The 21,455-nt window shown below is 37.7% G+C and overlaps 2 protein-coding genes across 5 annotated transcripts in view; one reads left to right on the top strand and one right to left on the bottom strand.

Annotated features, from left to right (window-relative positions):
- Positions 1-6,337, top strand: part of ARHGAP28 (Rho GTPase activating protein 28) — a 79,444-nt gene extending 73,107 nt beyond the window's left edge. For 3 of the 4 annotated variants that reach the window (XM_050708531.1, XM_050708533.1, XM_050708532.1), the window contains 2 exons: positions 351-415; positions 2,288-6,330. In XM_050708531.1, coding sequence (XP_050564488.1) covers positions 351-415; positions 2,288-2,379 — 157 coding nt within the window. In that variant the 3' untranslated portion in view covers positions 2,380-6,330. Of the gene's footprint in view, positions 1-350; positions 416-2,287 lie in introns of all 4 variants that reach the window. The other variant, XM_035564114.2, reaches the window with a different exon arrangement.
- Positions 6,338-7,387: 1,050 nt separating this feature from the next.
- The window catches only part of LAMA1 (laminin subunit alpha 1), a 98,198-nt gene continuing 84,130 nt past the window's right edge, over positions 7,388-21,455 (bottom strand). The window contains exons 51-63 of the mRNA XM_050708774.1: positions 21,049-21,190; positions 19,832-19,946; positions 19,463-19,633; positions 18,647-18,798; positions 17,939-18,124; positions 17,309-17,471; positions 16,088-16,200; positions 14,843-15,032; positions 12,673-12,831; positions 11,479-11,632; positions 10,592-10,725; positions 9,426-9,648; positions 7,388-7,949 (exon numbers count right to left, since the gene is read on the bottom strand). Of these exons, the coding sequence (XP_050564731.1) occupies positions 7,789-7,949; positions 9,426-9,648; positions 10,592-10,725; positions 11,479-11,632; positions 12,673-12,831; positions 14,843-15,032; positions 16,088-16,200; positions 17,309-17,471; positions 17,939-18,124; positions 18,647-18,798; positions 19,463-19,633; positions 19,832-19,946; positions 21,049-21,190 (2,063 nt within the window). The 3' untranslated portion in view covers positions 7,388-7,788. The remainder of the gene's footprint in view (positions 7,950-9,425; positions 9,649-10,591; positions 10,726-11,478; positions 11,633-12,672; positions 12,832-14,842; positions 15,033-16,087; positions 16,201-17,308; positions 17,472-17,938; positions 18,125-18,646; positions 18,799-19,462; positions 19,634-19,831; positions 19,947-21,048; positions 21,191-21,455) is intronic.

Below are 21,455 nucleotides of genomic sequence, written 5' to 3'. Positions count from 1 at the left end.
CCATAAAATGTTGATGATTTTATTTCTGTAAAGTAGTAATTGTTAGCAGCTATGGGAAATGGCAAATTGTGTTTGAAAGCCTTTCCTGCAGAATCTTCCAATGTTATCACATAATTCTATTCTTTAAATAAATAATAAACAGTATAATAGAAAGCTTAGTTAACTGTGACATAGTAAACTGCCTCTGCAGCAGATATATTCTGCTCTGTTTGGTAGAAGTCCTTGCTTTTGATGAGTAAATTCATCAGAGGAGGGAAAAAAAATATCAATTTTCTGCTTAATATAGATGATGGTTGATAGGGCAGAAGTTATAACACAAAAAGCAAACTGAACCTTTTTTTCTCTCCTAGCCATGGATCTTCACAGAACATGAGAGGCCAGATCCAAAGTTTACATGAAGTTGGAGGAAACATAGGTAGGTCTCCTATTTGCAGATTGAACTCTGAATGTCCTCAGCCTCCTAAAACACCTCAAGTCAGTGCTGTTTTCACACAGCTGGGTCTTTCCTGCCCTCCAGTCCATCTGCAGGAAAGGTGTCTGATCCACAGTTGTTAAAATCAATCTAATGATGCCTGCTGACTCCAGCATGACTGGAGGGGCACCCTGCAGGATAGAGTGACCTGACGGCAAGATCTCAGCAGGACTCCTTACGACCGCTGTAGTCCTGCCAAATTCATCTGACCTTTCATTTACCTCTCTCATACTCACAATTGGGCATTTTTCCATGGTTAAGAGATTCTTGATCTTCCTCTTGTGAACACATTCTACCTCACTCTTACTTCTTTTCCTAAAACATATTTCTGTTTCTTCCTCACTGTGTGTAAGTGTTAACCTCCCAAAATATAAACACGGAATGGAGAATTCAGCCCCTGCCTATATGTATGTAATATATTTGTATTAATACATGTGCTTTATTAATATTATGAATACCTTGCAGTAATGATTTTTTTTTCTTGTGTTTCATGCAGTGACATTTTTGTAATAACAACAGTGGTTTGCCAAACGCACAAAAAAAAAAGGTCAAAAACCAGATTTTAATTTGATATTGCAAATCGTGACTCCCTCTCCATACATCCTGAAATTCTGAATGATCTGAGTCTTTTATCAGTTGTCTGATGAGACTCATTACTTCTAGGTTCAGCTCTAAACAGTTTCTGTAAAATTATTACAGAACACCACAGACTTATTTCAACAGCAGTCAAGAACCAAAGTCTTTATTATTGCTATGCTCATACAAAGCTTAATTTGAATACTGGTTTGTTTTGGCTGGGTAAACAGGATGACCAAGAGATCCTAACAGAGATGCTAAAGACCTTTTGAAACAATCCTAAGTATTCCAAAATGTTCTTGCAAAAAAATCCAGACATTTAATTTATATGGTTTTGTTTTGTTTTGTTTTTAATATAATCCTAGATGTTCCAGGGAACCTTATTCCATCAATTCATTTATATTCCTTTCACTTGAGTAAAATCATTAGGACCCTAGCAACATAAGTAACTGGACAAAAATTTTACCATCATCATTTGTGTCACAGCAACGTAACCTCACCAGTTAAATGGCTTCATAACCCAGCATAAATCCAATGTAATCCAACAAATCAACTTAACTCAAGCATTTATTGCCTTATTATTCAATTAACGAGCACCAAATGCCTCTTTTGGTGTGAAAGGCAAATTGTGGCAAAGGCAGCAGGGACTCCCCAGCCAGCCAATTCCCAGTCACCACCTAATGCAACCTTCAAACTGCCAGACTTAAAAGACCATTTTTTTTTATTTTTTTTTAAACAGAAAAACAGCAACTGCCAGAAACCTTGCTATAGTCTGTATTTGTCTTTGTGAGTTCCTACATGGATGGGAACACATGGTTTACAGAGTTGCTTTTTCAGCATTTAAAAATAGCACAGAAACTAGAGAGTTAGAGAGGTGTAATTCCAGTCCAGTACATCCAATGAAAAAAAGTATATATATACTGTGGCACTTGCTGTAATAGTGTTGTTAATAGTTATAGAGAAACCATAATATTTGTTTAACATTTGACTAAATGCCTCATCCATAACTCAGTGTAATGCAAGGCATCCCGCCTGGAAGTGGATTACGAATCTCACCGAGTAAATCACTGGCACATTTAGCAAGGCCCCTATCTGTAGCCAGAATACATTAGCTTGACACACAAAACTCACTATGTGAACATCAGAGATGCATTCAAGGACATTTTAACATAGCTCTATCCCATTCACTAAATGCACTCAAAACATGATACAATTCACAGCTGTCAACTTTTGTTTCAGGTCAGCACTGTTTGGATCCGGATGCATACATGTTAGATGTTTACCGTGCAAATCCTCAGGCGGAATGGGTGATAAAACCAAAAGCAAGCTGAAGCCCAAAGCTGCAGTGTACTGGACAAAGGCCAAATGGACAACTGTGATGCCTGTCATTTTCAGAAGCTCTTGCCTCTTGCCAGAGATGAAAACAAAATGGTAGCTTTCTACAGGGTATTATTCCTTCCTACCACACTGTCCAACTGATGTTGATCATATACTACTTTTGGTATAAGAATTGTCACTCCAGTTTGTGGCCAATTTGACATTAACACATCAGTTAAGCTTTCATATGGATTGTGCTTGTGCCAGTTGGCCCAGGAGTTGAGGTGGACAGACCAAGGTACGGAAGCACTGAAAACAACCTGTCGCATATGGAGTTGTTCGTTTCCTGACTTGGCAATAGAACAAGGATCTTTGGAAAGAAAGCATTCAGTGGCATCTGAGGATGCATGAAACACTACCGACCACAGCATAACACAGAAGCATCACATTCAAGAAGAAGGACTCTGTCAAGCATGGAACAGAGGAGCTTGACCAGCAGCAGTGCCAAGACATAGCTGCGTGATAAAATCAAACCTTTCTGCTGAAAGTAAACCTGTGCACTGTGCATTACTGCAATATTTACATCTCTCAATCACTCCTCATGAGTACATGGTGCTGGGGGAGGGAGGGAAGGAAGCAAGGGGGAGAACTACTGTGTAGACAGCTATACTGCTTTACGTATGTACCACTGTATATATTACTATCAGTCTTCTGAAATCGTCTGTCTGGATCTCATTACTGCGTGCATTAGTAGCGCCACAAAACATTTTCTCCGTCCTTCCTCTGTCAGACACACAAGCTTCAGGAGATGAATACTAAGTGAGAAGGGGCACATCCCCTGGCTCCATCTTTTACTTGATACACTCAGATTAAAGTCTGTGTAATGCCACACTATGAGTTATGTGTTAATGGTGCCACTTACTGACGCCATCTTTTTCGTTAAACATTATAGTTTCTTAATTTGTAATCTAATTATGTTTCTTTTGTTTATTTTAGCTTCGATGTGTAAGCAATTTTTATACTATTCAGCTGCATTGAGAAGAAGAATCTTTTTCCAGACCTTGTGTAACACAGCATGGAGAAGAAAAAGAGCTTCCAATGAGCAGAGGGATTTAAGACTTATTTAACATTTGCATACTAAGCCCTTAAGACCACAGCCAGACTAGGCCCAGTTATGCTAGGGTTTTTACAAATACATAGCAAACTGCAGCTACTTTTACAGGTTGCATGCAGTCTATGAAAATACATAGGATGACAAGAGAACAGGGGCTGCAACTGCCTTGAAAGTTCAGCACAGCAAATATAAGACAGGATGGTTGGCAGCCAGTCACAAGGGTGAGTGAGCATCCTTCCTCACCTAATCATCTGGCTCTGGGCTACACTTTATATAATCAAAGCATGTTTGTCAAGTAGGAAAATCACAAGGTTCCGTAAAAGAGAAAGTATTTTTTCATCTTTGTCTTAGAAAGAAAGTGGGAACTAACACCTTCAACCAACACCTTCAGGGACACCGCAATGTCCCCGTCATCACATTAATTAACATATTGCACAATGAGTTCACCCACAGTGTGATCAGTAGGTCTTGTTCATCATCTGGACACACAGATGAGACAGAAGCTGGTGCTCCAGTTACCAGGTACCAATGTAAAAGCTTTCTGAAACAGGTTTTCCAGGTGAACATAAAGTACATTGTCCTACAGAGAAAGCCTGCAACTTGTGATGATCTGCTGAAGCTCTGTGATGATGATTTTCACACTTAAGAAATCCTACTTCCGGTTCAAAGTTAATTGTGTCCTCCCATAGTTAACTTTCTTTGTCAGTGTTCAGTGGAAGAAGTCAACAACTAATCTGTAATTTTACCAGCAACAATAATGTCTACAGAGGGCAGATCCTGCCTTTCTGTTTTTCTTTCTTGAGATTAAAAATGATAAAATTTAGCAACATTATTTTTTGTTTACTTTAAAACACAGTGTAATTTTTATATTTCTAATTTTTGTTTTTCATAACACTAATGGGTGCATAGTTGCAGCCAGGCTTAGACCAGGACCATTGTATTATAACATGCACTGCTTATTTTGACAACTATTTATTTTAAATATATGAGAGAGAGGAGATCTGTGGTTTGCTTGTAGAACTCAGCATTAATGCTTTGTCACGTGCTTTGTTCTTGATTTCCTTTAGTTCCCTCTGTGGCCATGGAGAATTCCTTCTGCTATGCTGCCCTCCTTTTTTAGCTGTAAAACAGGACTAGTACTTTCCTTGTAAAGGTAATGTGAGAATTAGTTGGAGTTAAATGCTGCTCTCAGCCGAACTCCATGAGCAGAGCAGGAGTTATAAACATCCATTTAGGAAGGACAAACTCAGCAAAGGGATTTTATGTGGAAAGTGCTTTGAATACAAAATGCATAATAGAAATGCTAAGCATCATTGTATTTATAGCCAACGAAAGAGCTTTTATGACTATACAGAAAGCCTGAACATTAACTAGAGAATTTGAAATGTCATAGCAAACAAGATAACTCTTTCTACAGTACTTTCAAACACATTGACTTTCACCGTCTTGCCCACTCCCTTCAGCCTGTATTCTCAATAGCTATGCAAGGGAAAGAAAGGTACAGAGCACCTATGTTCAGGCTGTAACTTACTCAGCAACTTACTTCTGGACCCTGAATTGAGGACTCCATCAAAGTGGTTTCCCAAATCTCATTGTACTCTGCATGGGATAGAAAGGGTTATTAAAATACTTTCACCTTTTACCACTTTGCAACTTAGAAAAGCCAAATCTGATGTAATGAAATCCATTCTGCAAACAGTTGTTTCACACAACTTTAAAGTTGCCTATAACTTTATAAGACATGCATGTTAGCAGATGAACTAGATTCTACATACAGTGCCCAGACTACTACAATGTGGCCAAATACCTGCTGTCTCTGAAACAGAATGTTTTTTTTTTTTTTTTTTTTTAATACAAATGGACCTAATGACCCATGTGTACTGTGGTTAATACTGTTACACATTAAGTTGTTTTGTGTTGTTGTGGTACACTAACTTGAATTAATATGCAGCAGACAAAGTGAACAATCTCACCAATATTTTTAAATGTGAGGTTTAAACTTGAGGCATTAGATTTCAAAATGCTAGCAGAGGTATCTGGAATTTTGCTCCTCTTTACAGCAGTTGAAGTCAAAACAAAGTATGTTGAAAGCAATTAATAAGAAAGTGGTAGCAAGAAGGGAGAGACTTGTTCAAAAAACTCCAAAGATGCCTGAACCATTTATATACTCCAATTTATATATTCTATGGTTCTACAAAGACAACATTTTGCATATCAACACATACAGTGAGAGTATTGCAAGAAATAGGTATCAGAAACAGAGTAGAATGTTCTAACCTGTTTATTCAGCTAATGTGTGAGTGTGTGCAAATGTGTCTGTGTCTATATATAATAAAAACTACCTCACTCTCCATTTTCCAGGAAAAACATTTTGGCTTAGAAGTTTAATATTCCAAAGCTTTCTATTATTAATTTCACCTCTCCATTATTCTTTTACATAAATAAAATGCTCCTCCTTATAAGGGGCAATATTTTGAAGTTATCTAAAAATATACGTTAAAAGACATATTTGAGGATATGGATTAAACTTCATCCAAACCATGTTGCCTCAATTACTGCTTGTAATGTGAACCTTATTTGATCACATCCTGGGGTTAACAGGCAACAAATACAAACACACTGTTTCAGTTTTTATTTTGAATTGCGTTCCAGTAATGTGTATCTTCTCTGGAAAATAATACAATGCCACTAATCAAAGCAAAATGTTTGCATGTATGTTTCCCTTAAACTCCTCATTATAATGTTAAGTGTTTTGTTGAAGTAAGCCCACGTATTAGTGTATTTGTACAGCAGATTGTGTCCATTGTATTGTATTCATGTCAAAAATAAAAGCAATAACAAAAAATTTCTTCAAAGTGAAACACGTGGTTTTCTGATGGAAGCAGGTGACAGAAATTGCAAAAAGGTGTGGTGAATCTGTCTCAAAGGCAATTCCGTTGGTATACCACCTGAACAAGTACACAGAAATATACAAGACCACATTCTGCCACATTTGCTTAAGTGGAGCACTTTTGCTTCAGGAGCTTTTCTCTTGGACTACTCCAATGCACAAAACAAAATGACAGTACTTATAATTTTGCCTCATTGTAATCAGCAACAAAGTACTCTAGGTTTCATTGGAGATAGTATTTTTTTAAAACTACCGTAAAATAAGTAGAGCAATATTGACATTGGAAGGAACTGTAAACATGCATGGAAAAAGACAAACAAAATTATGAGGCACAGACAAAAACTCTGCTGGTTCAAAGACAAAAAGGAGAGGGAAGTGACTTGTAAAGAACTACATTTATTATAGACGCATGTGTAAGTACCAGACATGTTTCACCACTGGTCAGTGATCCAGTCAGTTGATGAGTACACATTCTTACTTGAGTCAGATTCAGTGTGTAGCCCCCAAGGTATACTTGAGGAAGTGTATGCAATGGAAGTGTCATTTTAGAAAAAGACACAGGCACAATAAGAAAAGAGAGAGAGAACTGCTGTCTGGCCTGTTAATTAGGGCATGGAAGGTGTTCCCTTTCATCCTGTAAGAAATACTGTTTTCCCAAGAAAGATGCATTAGTTCTCTTTACCAAAATACGCAGTTGTTGCCAAACCAGATCCCAATGGTTTCTTCACCAGCACAGTATTTCACATGCTTCTTTGTGCTGGGGAGTTGCTGCTTGTCCTGCAGCTGATCCACCTAAGATAACGTGGCTAATGGGGGACAGGACTGGATATTAAGCAGGAGGAAAAGGGATCAGGGTTACCATATAAACTATAAAGAAGAAAATTCTATTCATTATACTCTGAATTTGATACCTTCAAAATTATGCCAGTCTCCTGCTCCCTCTGCTGGCACTTGTACTTTTCACTTCATAACTTTACAGCCCATTTTCTTCTAATTGAAATATATGGATTGCTGAGCTACATGAAATAATGCAGTTTATTGTAGTTTTATTACATGATCCAACATTATTACCAGTTTATAAAATGACCAAGACACAATAAAATGAAATACTGTCAAGTAATCAAGAGAACACAGATTGTAAACACTGATTAATAAAAATTCCCAAAAGAAAAATACCCAATTAATGCCATTAACATTGTAGTAGAGGTATTTGTTGTTTAGAAAAATTCTAGTTAAAATTCAGACATAGAGCTTTTTACTAAAAAAGATGACCTGAGTTGGAAACAACCAGAAAAAAATCAAAGAGATGCAGGTTCTCACCAAAACCTTCTTTTCATTACAAAATGAGAATGAAAAATAACAGATCAACAAACAAACAAAAAATTAACACTCTCTAATCCAGACCGGCTTTGCTGCTGTTCAGTGCTCAGCCCCAGGGCAGGAATGAGGAAAGACTCCACGCAGGTCAAAAGCTTTGCTGAAGTCAAACAATTCTGTCTGTTGGCCCTTGTTCATCACGAGGTTCCTCAAACAGCCATGGAATGAGCTCTTGCTCGTGAGACAGTTTTGCTTCACATCACCTGAAAACAAATATCAAATATGTAGAACATATCTCCAATGAACTGAAACAACAACAAAGATCCAGGTTACTATTTAATCGCTTCCCATCCCTCCCAAACGAGACAGAAAAATAAAAACTGAGGAGCACCAAGTTCCATTCACATTTGGATGATCTCAGACATCCCACCATGGATGGGCATTGCTGCCTTCAAGCATGAGCCATGCACTGGGACAACTTATGCAGGAATAAATCGCCTCAGGGGACAACAGGAGATAAGAGTGGGGAAAAGAGAGGAGAAAGCCATTTTACATGTGTCTTCCGAGTAAAAATTGTAGCTGACAGAATATAAAGCAACAGCTGAGCTGTACGCCGTCATGGATTCCCTTTGCAAATAAGACGTGGTACAGAGTTCAACTCTTTTTTTCTATACAACCTGTGAAAAATTTCACTCTACACTAAATTCACTCTATAAGACCTATACTAATTAAGATCCAGTTAATTACCATTAATTCATTTTTCATAAAGAACCAAAACCTTGTCCAACTGAATGCTCTGTAACGTTTTAAGCTGTTATCCCTAAAGCTTTCCAAATATTTAAAGGCTGAGTTTGCCCTTCAGATTTCATCACTCTGTTTTCACACAAATGGAAAGATCTCGACTGATAAACTGAAACAGCTGTTTTGATGGGCATTTGATGCTATGTTTAAAGGTACAGAATATTAAAAACAATACAAAGCCTACTTAGTAACGATGTGATACTTAAAAGGCTATAAATAAATGTATTTGTATATGCCTACAAGAAGGTTAAGCTCATGATCATCCAAATTCAACCCTCTTAATGAATAACTTATTCTGGCTCAAATTATCAGCTAATGAGTTACACTATTCAAAGATATTTCAATTATATATTTTTTGTGTTACTATCTTTTTATATTACCATCATACTATGACTGACAAGCAGTTAATTCAGAAGGAAACACACACAGATTGAGGGAGATATATGTGCATCTGCTTCAATTTGGCTTCTGCCTGCACAGCCCCTGACATTGAACATTAGCAAAAAATAAAGCAGATAAAAGCACTGTAGAAACCTTACTTAGATGAAAGTAAAGGGAAGCCTTAATATGAATTTGGCTGTAATAGAACCAAATATGAACATACACAGGAAGGATGTTAATCCTGAGAGAGACTGAAAGACAAGCCACATGTAGGAAATCCTTCTCATGAACTAAGGAGTCGGTTTGTGTAGGAAAGTAAAATGATTCAGCTGATCTAGCCAACACACACAACAGCTAAATGCATTCCTCCACAAAGATAGAACACACAAATATTAATATGCTGTGACCTCATTGACAATGTGAAAAATGGTAAGTATGTTTTATAACTCAATCATGAACTTTATGACTCTGAGCGAGAGGGGTTGGGGGAGCCAGTTCTTATGAGAGCGCGAGCACACAGGAGGGAGAGTAGGAAAAAGAAATATTATTGTACCTACCAGGATAACCTCCAACATAAACGGGATTGTTTGTGTCTGCAGATGTTGACTGAACGTAGGGATTATCAGTTTGAACCAAATTCCCATCAATTATCAGTGAAATACGATGTTTGCTTTTGTTTGCTTGAAGCCTGTGCCATTTTCCATCACATAAACCATTTGTGACTCCTGGTTCATACGTAGCTGTTATTCTGCCAGCTCCATTGTTGACATGGAATAAAACCTGTATAAACAGCCAGATGCCAAGAAAGATATGAAGTAAGAATAGAAGAACTAATTTCTCTAGATAAAAATAAAATCATGCTGGTGCAGAGATTTTCATTTTAATAAATGCTTGGTAATTATGCAAAGCTAATGTTTACTTTGATAGATAGAGTGTGAATCCTTACTGAAGTATCTGAAAAATCTAATAGACTTAGATCCATCCATGCAGTGATCTGTTGCTTAGCTTTGTATACTTGGGATTTCAATGTTTCTTACAAATACAATCAAATCCTTTTCTCAGAGAAGCTGAGACTTAAGATCTGAAAGATGATCCACTGTATCTAGTCTAAGGGAAAGAGGATGAACTGAAAGCACTTATCATTGCCAATACGTGTATTGATTTGTTTTCATGACTTTATTTTTCAAAGCAGTAGATGTTTCCTCAACTCTGTGGTAAGGATTAATATGTAAATATTAACAGAGAAAGTACATCCCACAGAAGCAGTTATATTTAATGCTGTCTCTTGCCAGGAAGCGTTGAATAAAAAATGAGCTATTTCTGAAAAAAGAAAATACTTAAGAGCAATCAAATATGCATTTTTTACTGCAGGAGATGAGTGGTGTACTATGTATTGATTGTTAAAAGGTTTATGGAACATAACGGCCAGTGGATTTAGCATTAATTGCCCTGAGTATTGCTCATGAATATTGAGGAAGAGATTACAAAACAGGGTGTTTTGTACATGCAAGAATATGCTTAATAAGGACAAGTTTAGCTCTATGGCAGAAAAAGCATTAAACTGCAAGACAGGAATATATTCAGTCTAACATACAAATTATCTAGTACAGGAGGTCACAGTGGCTGCAGGTTAACATAAATTAAAATTAAAAAGGAAAAGGTTCAAGCCTCTCACATTTAAGCAAGCCTTGTGAAATGAGTATGCCAGCACAGGGCAGCCTACCTTGCCATTTACAATCTCCAGTCCAATGGCATCAACCTTAGCACTGCTGACCCCAAGGAGAACACCATTCATGGCTGTTGTACGAAACTCAAGTGTGATGTTCACATCAGACCGGACTTTGTAACCTTCTCTATCTGAAAAAGAGATATAAGCTTCTAATAAAAGATTTGTAAACCACAGTACGAAGTAGCATTCATATATGTTCACTAAAAGGCTTAAAAAGCACGTTAATTAGTTTGTTGGGATATGATCTTGTAGAAACTCTGTAAAGTTTTTCCAAAGTAATTTGTCCAAAGTCAAAATTCACATTTTGGAAAAGATAAATTTCCAAATATTTTTTTCTTTTATTCATGTAGATTTAATATATTCTATCTCATTTGCTGCAGAAACAGTAAAGAGTGCAAATTAATATAATGCTTCATATTATTTGACAATTCCCCTACATCTTTTTTGTCTCAATTCACTTTACGGACCTCAACATAATATCACGAACATAGATATTCTTAGCTGCTGAAGAAAGAGATAGTTTGTTTCTTTCCCCCAAATCATTAGCACTGGAGTGCTGCATCCAGGTCTGGAGCACTCAGAACCAGAAAGATGTGGATCTGTTAGAGTGGGCCCCAGAGAAGGGACACAAAGATGGTCAGAGGGCTGGGGCACCTCCTTTTCCAACCTGAGCCATTTTAGGATTCTATGATTAGGTCCTTCACGTGTGGAAGATCACCCTTTGCAAAAACGGCCACTTGTGGACATATGGATTGAGCAACTCAGTTAGAAATACATATGCAGGGCATATTAATTACGTTTAGTTTCAGCAAGGCCTAAAAGCGGGATGTTTTCATTACCATTAATTCAATAAGGTACTACTTCCATTTAATGATACTTACAAAGAGCAGCAAAACCACTTCCATCAAAGAAAGTCCCTTCCTGCACTGTGACGTAGCATTTATTCACAGCAAAGATAGAGACAGGGCTCTCCTTGTCCAATTGCTTACTGTTGATGGTCATACTGCCAATGCAGGCAGGAATACTGTGAGTCACCTAGGCATATTGAAATGCAAGAGTTAATGCATAATAAAAACTTCTCCTATGGTCTTTTAGTGATTTACATGGTGTTACCATAAATTAAAAATTCTCTCAACAAAATACATCAATATCTAAAATATTTACATAATTACATTTCTAGTTATTATATTTATTTATATAAGGTTTCAAATGTACACAATGCCTTATGGAAGCAAAACAAATATTGTATAGGAACACGGTATACACTCTTTATAATGTACAGAAAGAATTGCGTTTGCTTGAATTCGAGCAGGGATATACCCTATGGTTAAAGACATTTCAAACATCTCAACAAATTAACATGTAAATCAAGATTTTCTAAGACACTGTGCAAGTACATATCACCAGAGTTCTATCCAGCAGTAAGATTCATTTGAATTTCTCTCTATCACTGTTTTCAGCAATTGCAGACTCAAAGTATTAAAATATTTGTTATCCCTACTATGCAATTAGAAAGCAAGGGTGAAGAAAGTACATGTAGGAATTGAGAAATACTGCTATTGATGCCAGACTCCTCCCCTAAGATAAAGGGTTGCACAAGGAGGAAGGTGACAAAAAAATACATTTTAAAAGCATGGATGCTTTACTCTCAGGCAGCTAATCCCAGCCTTTCAGATATTTAAGTCCCAGTTCTTAGTTGAATCTAAGGGATTTAGGTACTAAAGTTTTTGAGGTTCTAGGTCATATTTTTCTCTTCTAGTATTAAACACGTTATATTCTTCATCTGTTTTCAACAAAGAGATTGATAGTAGAAGAAATCCATTAAGAACTATTAATAAAACACAAGGCTAGAACCTCTAGCTAGAATCACTAAGCCATAGAAAGCTGGAAAGATTTATATTTGGTAAAGGGTCATAACTTTCTTTGTTGTTTCTTTCTTTGTTGTTTTCACACACACACACACACACCCCTCGGAGACAGGATACTGCATCAAATGAGTTTGATGCAGTACACCCGTTCTAATATTGCCTATTATCAGACAACAACAGCCCTTGCCCCTCCTCAAACCTTCTTACATTCCCAAGATTCTTCGCCACATAGTCTAAGGGGAGTCCTCCCACGTAGAGCTTTCCCTCCACATCCAAAGTGCTGCCATCTCCCAGGGCACTGACTGCTACCAATTCATGTCCATCCACAATGATGATACCTTTTCTTTTAGCGTATTCTGTCTTTATCTGGAAAAAAAAATGAGAGCATGAAAACAGTAAGCTGAATCAGTCACCTAGTCATCGTTTGCCAAAAAAGCAAGAAAGACAATTTTTAAAGGTTAGTTTGCTTTGATATACTATACTGAGGCACCCTCTTGAAATTCGCTGAGACTGAGTTGCATTTCAGAATGCAACTAAGCAGCTAAACTGCTTTCTTGCCTCCCCAAGGGCCTACACTGATTGTGTGTTGGTCTGCACAAGTTTTTCAATGTCTTCACAATTAATATTTAAAATGACTGGTCTATTGCTTTAGGATATGAGTACATAACTGAGTTTGAAAAGTGGAGTTCTGTGCTAGTCTGCAAGATTGTCCTGCCCACCAGCTGAGCCATCTTAGGAGTGTGCACTTCGGAGAGCTATGCTGCAGTTTTATGATGTGCAGTGATGAATTTGCTACAACCAAAAAGCTGTCCAGTCCTGTCTATCTTGTTCATTCCTGCCCCTGTGCCTTCCTTGCACTAAAACAGTTACTCACATGCAGATGAGGTAATTGATTTGAAGTCAGATAACCATTTACTCTTCCCCAGTTACCTGTAGCCACACTCAGAATCCTAATCAGGTTCAACATGAGGTTTCGTGAACATTTGTGTTGGTAAGGGGATAAAGTACTAGCAGTGGTAATAATGAGCACATGACAGAACAGAAAGAAAAAGTACTTATTTTGGCAGCAATGCATGCTAGCTTAAATTGATTGTGCAACTACTGCAATAATCATCCTCAGCTTTGAAATGGTGTGACAGCCTTAATCTCAGAAAAAGGTTCATGTTTTTATGCTATTTGTAGTAAAGGTAGGTCAGCAGACCTCTCATACAGCACCTGTTCATCTCTTATAAAGGGATAATGTGAGTATGAGGTTTTATGTAGGTATATTTAATTTTAAACAAGCAACTGTAAATCCCGGAGTGTTTTTCCCTTCAGGGTAGGCAGCAGAGCTTATCTGTGATATCTCTCTCTGACAGAAGTTAATGTTTGCTTTCTTTATGGTAGTTTTTGCTGTTTGTTATTCTACTGCTTATATACAAAAATAGAAATAACTCTGCTGATTCCCTAGGCACTCGGGAAAGGTGAAAATTCAGTGTCATCAATCACCTTGTCCCAGAGAAGCCACTTCCTGGGGTTAAGGCACCACATACGGACAAGTAAAGGGAAGCTTAGAAGGATGAATATTGTCATCCTCATCTGCCCTAAGGAAAACTCGTGTGGTGAGAGTTGCTTTTAAAACTTATGCAGACATCACAGACATTTCTTGCAAAGAAAGCCAGAGCCAACAGTCAGTGGGTTGCTCAGAGGTACTGGGCTGACACAGTCTAATGCAGGGCATCTGTACAGAAGGCCGTGCATGTTACATATTACCTGAAATCTATAGCTATAATTTCTCCCAAAACTCTCCTTATGGCCAAGTCGTCTCGCTCCAACTTCCGTTTATTCCAAATATCTACCTTTCTCTTGTTGCATCAACCAAGGTAAGGAAAGAGTGCTTCCCCATTCGCACTAGCCATATGCTCAAGTGCTCATGATGTGAGCACCTATGATGTGCTCAGGTATTAAAGTGATAAGTGGGAGAAAGGAGAAACTGTGCACCCACAAATCCTTTTCATTCTGTCCCACAGTAAATTGTAGGTTTTTGGTAGCACAGTGCATGGAAAGCTCTCTGTGGAAAAGATCAGAGTTTCTAAACCTTTCTGTTGGTTTCTTCTCCAGTGAAGATGACTACTGTGCTTAATACACTATGGGTGAACTATTTTATTCCCGATTATTTAATCTGAGATACTTGACAGTAATTGTCTACTGGAATCGATGCATAATGAGAATTTTAAATGGAAGTAATTATACTTGAATACAGTTATCTGTATGGTTTAATGACTGGGTTAAATCCTGTTTGCCCTTCAACACAGAAATTGCACAGGAAAGGAAGTGGAAAGCCATCCAAGTAACACCAGGGAAGAGAAAATGGAGTACAAGATCAGTGACTACCTACCGTATGCCATTTTCCATCATTGACAACAGCAGGGTGAAATGCTACTGCTTTTCCTCTGCCTAGATCAAATGAGAAATAGAGCTGTCCCCCATGAAGCTGTAGGGCTGCATAATCAACCTGGTTCTGGTGAGCCATGTAGTAAATCAGGCCACTGGAGGCAAAGGTTCTGAGATTCAGCTGGACAGAAAGTCTAGACGACAAAAATTCAGTGTTACTGATAGATACTTTTTTCTGCATTGATATAAAGCTTCTCTGGAGGCAGAGAACAGCCTCAACCAATTTATTTTTAAGAAAGGACGTTTTTTATTACAAAGGCCAGAGAAGTAGAATTTGCATTGTATTCTATGAAAGCATGACCTATAATGTATTTCATAATACAAACCAGTGCTGTACCTGCAAAAAGAATTTGTCACACACTGAGCTGGTTTTAAGAGGGATGGGCTCAGCTGTTTGCAACTGCAGGCTTGCCCATTGCCCCAAGGAAGGAACAAATTCCATTACTTTTAGCCAGACTTGCTGGAATATAAATGGGAAGAGTAAGAACAGAGGGAAGCTTAAAGGTTCTAGACTTTGGGTCCCCAAAAGCTATTTATGGAGCAGGCGTTTATTATGGAGACACCAGGTTAGGACTGCATAGCTTCAACCCTCTGCAATGTTCTTATATTTGGTAGCTAAGAAGAAAAAAGGTTCTTTTCTTTTTGCATACAGGGTCTTCCTAAGCTGAAAGAAGCATACACAATTGGCTTTCAGGCTGTGTTTTGTGGGCCTCAAACAAATGAGCCTGGCAAAGAAAGGCTAACACAGATAAGTCTCAAGAGTGGTTCTTCTCAGTAGTCTTATCTTCTTTGGTGGCCTGGGGAGTAAAGCAGACATAGAAGGTACAATTGCAGAAAATCCAGAGGAGAGGGCAAGGTGTTATCTGCATCACCCAAAGAAGCAGGGAACAGCTGAGGTCTGAATATGGAAAACGGAAATCCAAAATGCTTACAAGACGTACAATAGGGCTCTTATTCTGAAGGGAAAAAAAAAAAAGCAGAACTATGATAAACTCACAATCACAAACGTGTTAGGGACATACTAATTATGATGCAGTGGTTGTGATACCTTCTTCCATGAGGAACTCACAGAAATTGAGGCAAGGTCCATGTTCAAAACTCATAATTCTGCATGAAAACCATCATCCTACTTCTTGTAGCTCAATACAAGATAACACAGGTGTGCATGCATGATTCAGGAGATACTCACTTCTTCCTGACAGTAGACTGATTGAAGAGCAGTGTCAAGTGGCTGCCTTTGGCAAGTCCAAACTGACGGGCACCTTGAACATGATCAGGCAGCTCATCTTTTGCACATACTAGCTGTTAATGAAAGGACTTCATTAAGAACAGTATCAGCTGTTTGCCAGCAATGCTGGGTGACAGTGCACCCGTGCTGAACTTCATAAGAAACAAAACAGAGCCACATGATAACCACAAAGCAGAGTGTAACATCAATTAGTTAAACTCCTAATCCTTTCAAGCTAACATTAGTCTCAGAGATAACTAGTAGTAATGATTAAGCTATGTCTCATGGATAACACTGGCCTTTTCTATTGAGAAATGATTATAGTTTGAAATGTATTCATTCACTTTTCTCTTAATTGATAGCCCTTTTGATAACGAATGCTCGAAGATGGAGTAGAATTTCAGTGAAAATCTTATGGACTTAGTAGAAATATTTTCCCACTTAGTGAGGATGCACATTTTTGTTATGATTTAGGGAATAAAAAGCTGAGTAACAGAGCACAAGCCAAAGCTATACTTTAGCTCTAAGAAGGACAGCTTTTTTCTTTTTATAGCCACAGTTGTATGAAATGCAGAAAATCCTGCTTTCTTTTGCCACAGAAAAATGATTTCAAGATGCTCTGGAAACACTTCATCATAAAGATGTGCAGCTGCAGAAGGAGAGATGAAATGCTGCCTTCTCTCTTGGGAACAGGGACTGTGTGAGAGGAAACAGGTGCCAAGCAAGCTGTATTCAGACGCTGTGTCTCTATAATGGTTTGTACCTTGTCCTTGACACAGAGCAGAGACTATATGTGTGTGACCAGGAAAATGTGAATGCTAAATTGCACAGCTAATGCAGAGCTCAGCATGGTGTCATTTTGGCAGGAACACACTAAAGATAATAGTTACTGTCAAGTCCTTCTGCTGAGGGATTATCACTCCACTTTTCTTTTTAGTGTTGCTGCCTGAACAATGATAAACCTAACTACATTTCCCTTTCAAAAGACCTGCTATACAGGTTTATATTGCAATTTTTCATAGGAAATAATCAACTCAAATTCACATTCGTTGACCCTCTACATACCATAGAAGAAGCAAATATATACAGCCCATATTTTGAAGATTCTCCACAAAGCTAAAATGCAGCTTTCACCTGAGTACTTTCCTAGAAGAGGCAATAGAGACTTGTTGTAATACATACTTTTTTTGAATCTGTAAGAGGCCTCAGGGGAACTGGTAAAGCCTGAACTTCAGGTTGAATATCAACGTCTTCTAGCTTTATGGCTGGTTTAGGCTTCTCTGACAAAAAGCAGCTGTCCATATCCACATATTCATACTTCATGGAAGTGGTGAAATCCAAAAGTCTGTGTTTTAAAAAGTAATACTTTAGAAAGTGAAATCCCAAATCCCTACATTTTACAAGCACAAGGAGAGTATTTTACAAGGTCTTCACTAGTAAAAGGAGGAAAAAAAAAAAGCAGCAGCATACTGGCACAAGAAGATTGAAAATAGTCAAATAATCTGTCCATATAACAATAGAAAATATTTGTGGAAGACTATTTTATCTATGTATGCAGATGAAACTACAGTAGAGGGTTGCATTTTGTGCATTATCTATATACACGTTAAAGACATTACTAATGTTATTTGGAAATGTAGCTGGTAATACTCAGTATTAATTTTCTGCATGTTTTGATAACAGATCATTAGCATAATACCTGTCTCATGTTAAAAACCAGACAAATGGGTAATTTCATTACAACAATTACAAACTACAATTACTAATTACTGTACAGTTTTCCAAAACGTGGCAGTTACCACTCTGACTTACTCCTTGTTAAAAATAAGATTGCTGATACAGCCACGAAAGGAGCCAGTCATTTTTAGCCCTAAGAAGCCCTCGCCTGGTGGAATGCCACCAGCGTAGAAGTTGGAAATATTCATGGGACTCATTTCTGCTGACGAACCAAGCCTCAGTTCTGAAGGGGTACTTTCGTCCACTTGTACAGTTATGATCCTAAAAAGATAAAGTAGAGAAACATTCAACAAGGGCCTCAGACATTCTTATTCAAATCAACAATATTCCTTTTACCCTCAGAAATGTCCTGTTCTAAGGAATAAAGGTTTCATAACTTTGGTAATCCTTTCAATGCCTAAAACAAAACAAACAAAAAAAAACAGAAGACCTTCTGTAGATAATTTTTAACGTGTAGAGTTTTGTTGAGTATCTTCCTAAGCTATTTTGATAGATATATTTCTAAGTTATTTTGATAGCTGTATTTTTTCTAATACTATTTAGCATCTTCACTCAAGTGGCCCAAGCTGTCTGGAGATTTTGAGTGCTTTTAAATACAATTTAATCCGTGGCTGTGTGCTGTATACAATTACCATATCAAACAGAACACCTCCATTAACAGCAGAAAAAACACAACTTTGATTATTTCACCTAATGATCAAGCAAAGGCAGTTCCTCAGAGAGTGCAGTGAATTGACAATGGCATACAATAATTACACAGGTAGAACTTTCAGTCATATGTACCTCTTATTCCGAATTAGGATGAGAGAGTGTTCTTGTCCATCACTGTACGTTCCATTAGCAGACTGAAGAATTACTTTTTTAGTACTTGCTCTATCTCCAGCATTAATATGCACTGCAAGATGACCATCAACCAGCATGATGGAAAAGAAGGGCTGTGGATTTAATCAGATTTTTTTTTTTAAACGCAACTCAATTTCCTGTCACTCATTCAATGTTTATTAAATAGAACATAGTTTGGACAAACTTACCTCCAACTTTGCTGTAAACAAACTTTAATGAAACTCAAAGACTAGAAGGTATATATTTGGTACCTCACGGAGTGCAAAGCTTTCTAACAGGAGACATGAAAGCTGAAAATTTCTCTGGTCACTATAAAAATTCAGGTAAAAAAATAAAGGTTTTGTTTGTTTGTATACATATCTTTATTAGAGGAAGGAAATAGACAGGGGCAGGTATTCCTACTAACACTTTGCCCTTGGATTCTAGGAGCGCTAAAACATCCCACCAGGTATGAGTTCATCGTTCATCTCAAATGCTTCACTGACTGACTTCTGACTAACAGAAGTGGAAAGTAATACACAGTGTGTAGTTCATGTACAGATTTTTTGTTCCAAAGGTATTCTGGGACACCACTCAACACTGGCATAGAGCTGTTGACTGCAACTCTCTGTATGCAGCCGTACAGCCATCAGAAATATCTGATCAGATATTTATTTCTCATCTTTTGCAAATTACATTCATATAAATTTGACTTGATATTTTAAAATACAAATGGCAAAAACAAAACCAAAAAATATCTTTGTTTTCAGTACTTGCCAAATGCGCTTGTCTGCGTTGTCGCTTCTCCGTTCTCCTGCTGAGTCCAGCAAGGATGATGCCATTGCTGTTCTTTGTAGCAAAAGTTGTCATCAGTTCTGATTCTGGACTTAAAGACTTAGGTTCCAACTCAATATATCCATTGTTCAAGATGTTCACAGTACGAATAGGCTATTTTATGAGGAAGAGAAATAATTACTGGCTTTGTCCTGTTGTAGACCCCAGTAAGAAAAAGTAATTTCACACATAGATTAATTAGCATAGAACTTTTCAAGATCAGCCCATTTCAACTCACTATATTCTTTCACAAACATTACTATTCATTGTTCGATAATAAGTATCAGATCACAAAACCTAAGGGTCTCCTACCTCCAATACACAGCCTTTTCTTACTCCATATGAATTTCTAAGCAAGTCAAAGGTTGAACGGGATATTTCCAGATTCTTGATGCATCCCACATATGTTCTACTATTCAGACCTTTCCTGAAAGACAAAATAAGGCTTTTTTCCAAGAAGTAGTACTCGGAATCTCCTGGGAGAAAATATTAAGTTCTTTTCAACATGAAAAAGAGAGGATTTGGTTTAAAGAATGCAGTCAGGTCAGTGTTAGCAAAAAGAGGGGTAATTTGGATTTTACCCTTAACAGATATTACTTCTGAAAGAGCTGGATAGCACTGTACCCAAATAGAAATATGTAAGTGTGTGGTGCTGTGTTCACAGGTCAGGCCATTTACCAAAACTTTCAGCTGAATCTTCAGCTGAAATGTGATGGCTCTTGTGTGAGAGGGTAACCATAGCTCTATACTACCAAGCAATTCTTTTTCATTTCATAAGTCTGGAGGATGCCTAAGTCAGAGAAATCTAAGACTGTCCTGCCATAATCTCTTCCAGGCTGCTATGCCATTTAAGATTAGCAAGACTACATCAGAGACAAATACTGCCCTGGAATTTAACCTCATTGTTGAGAGCAAGGAGACAGTTTAATTAGTTTTTTTTAAAGTCATATTTATCCTTTCAAAGTGAATCCACTGGAACAACTGTGGCTTTACAAGTTCAGCAGGGATGTACAATACAAAAAGTCAAAACTAGAGACCTGCATAAAATATGTATTTGTAATGTTTTTTGTTGATCTGTTTACATTTAGTTCTCCTCTGTTCGAAGTTCAAAATTGAATTAGAAAAATTCCTTTCTGAAGTAGAACTTTTATCCCAAAGTGCAGTGTTGACCATAAATGCCAGCTGGAAAGCATGAGGCTCACAGATCAGAGGAGCATCACCGCAGGCAATGCTTGCTGCAGCAGGACACAAAGAGCAGGTGGCTGCTGTGGCAGCTGCTGCTGTGGAAATCACCCACAGAGGGGAAACATAGAAGGTTGACCATGATCTGAACTGCAGTATCAGATGTAGTAGCAAAAAGCACCATATTAAGAGTTAAAGGTGAAAGACAGGTAATTCTGCAGTATATATGACCATAAGCAAGATGTCAAACTTCACTGATTTCCACTAATTTCAGTGGAATATCAGAGTTTAATGTCTTCCTCTCTGCTTATTCTTAGCAAAGGGGGAGAAGTTGGACCACACTTCACCTCACAGCCCTTGATCTTGGCAGCCCACCAATGAAAATTGGGTCCTTATCAGAGCGGTTCAGGTCTGAGGCAACTCCAGGAGATTCTCCTTGCTTGGTTTCTTTATAATTAAGGTTATATGCATCCATAACTGCCAGCATTCCTGCAAAGAAAAGAGAGTAAAGATCTAGAGGACACTAATAGAGATTCTTCTATTTTGGCAATCTTGTTTCTAGTAAAGGAAAATGTATGCTTTTAGTCAAACACGTATAGACAATCTTCTATTTCTAGAGTGAGTCATTTATTGTACTTCCAGCTGTTCTTTTAATCTCGTTCATTCTTCTCTGTCAAAACCAAATCTGGAGAAGTCTACAGCAAAATACATATATGAGAATATGTTATAACTATTAACACACAGCACTTGTAAT

This window comes from Cygnus atratus, chromosome 2, assembly GCF_013377495.2.
Source record: "Cygnus atratus isolate AKBS03 ecotype Queensland, Australia chromosome 2, CAtr_DNAZoo_HiC_assembly, whole genome shotgun sequence".
Classification (NCBI taxonomy): domain Eukaryota; kingdom Metazoa; phylum Chordata; class Aves; order Anseriformes; family Anatidae; genus Cygnus; species Cygnus atratus.
This window is presented reverse-complemented; position numbering and strand designations above follow the sequence as displayed.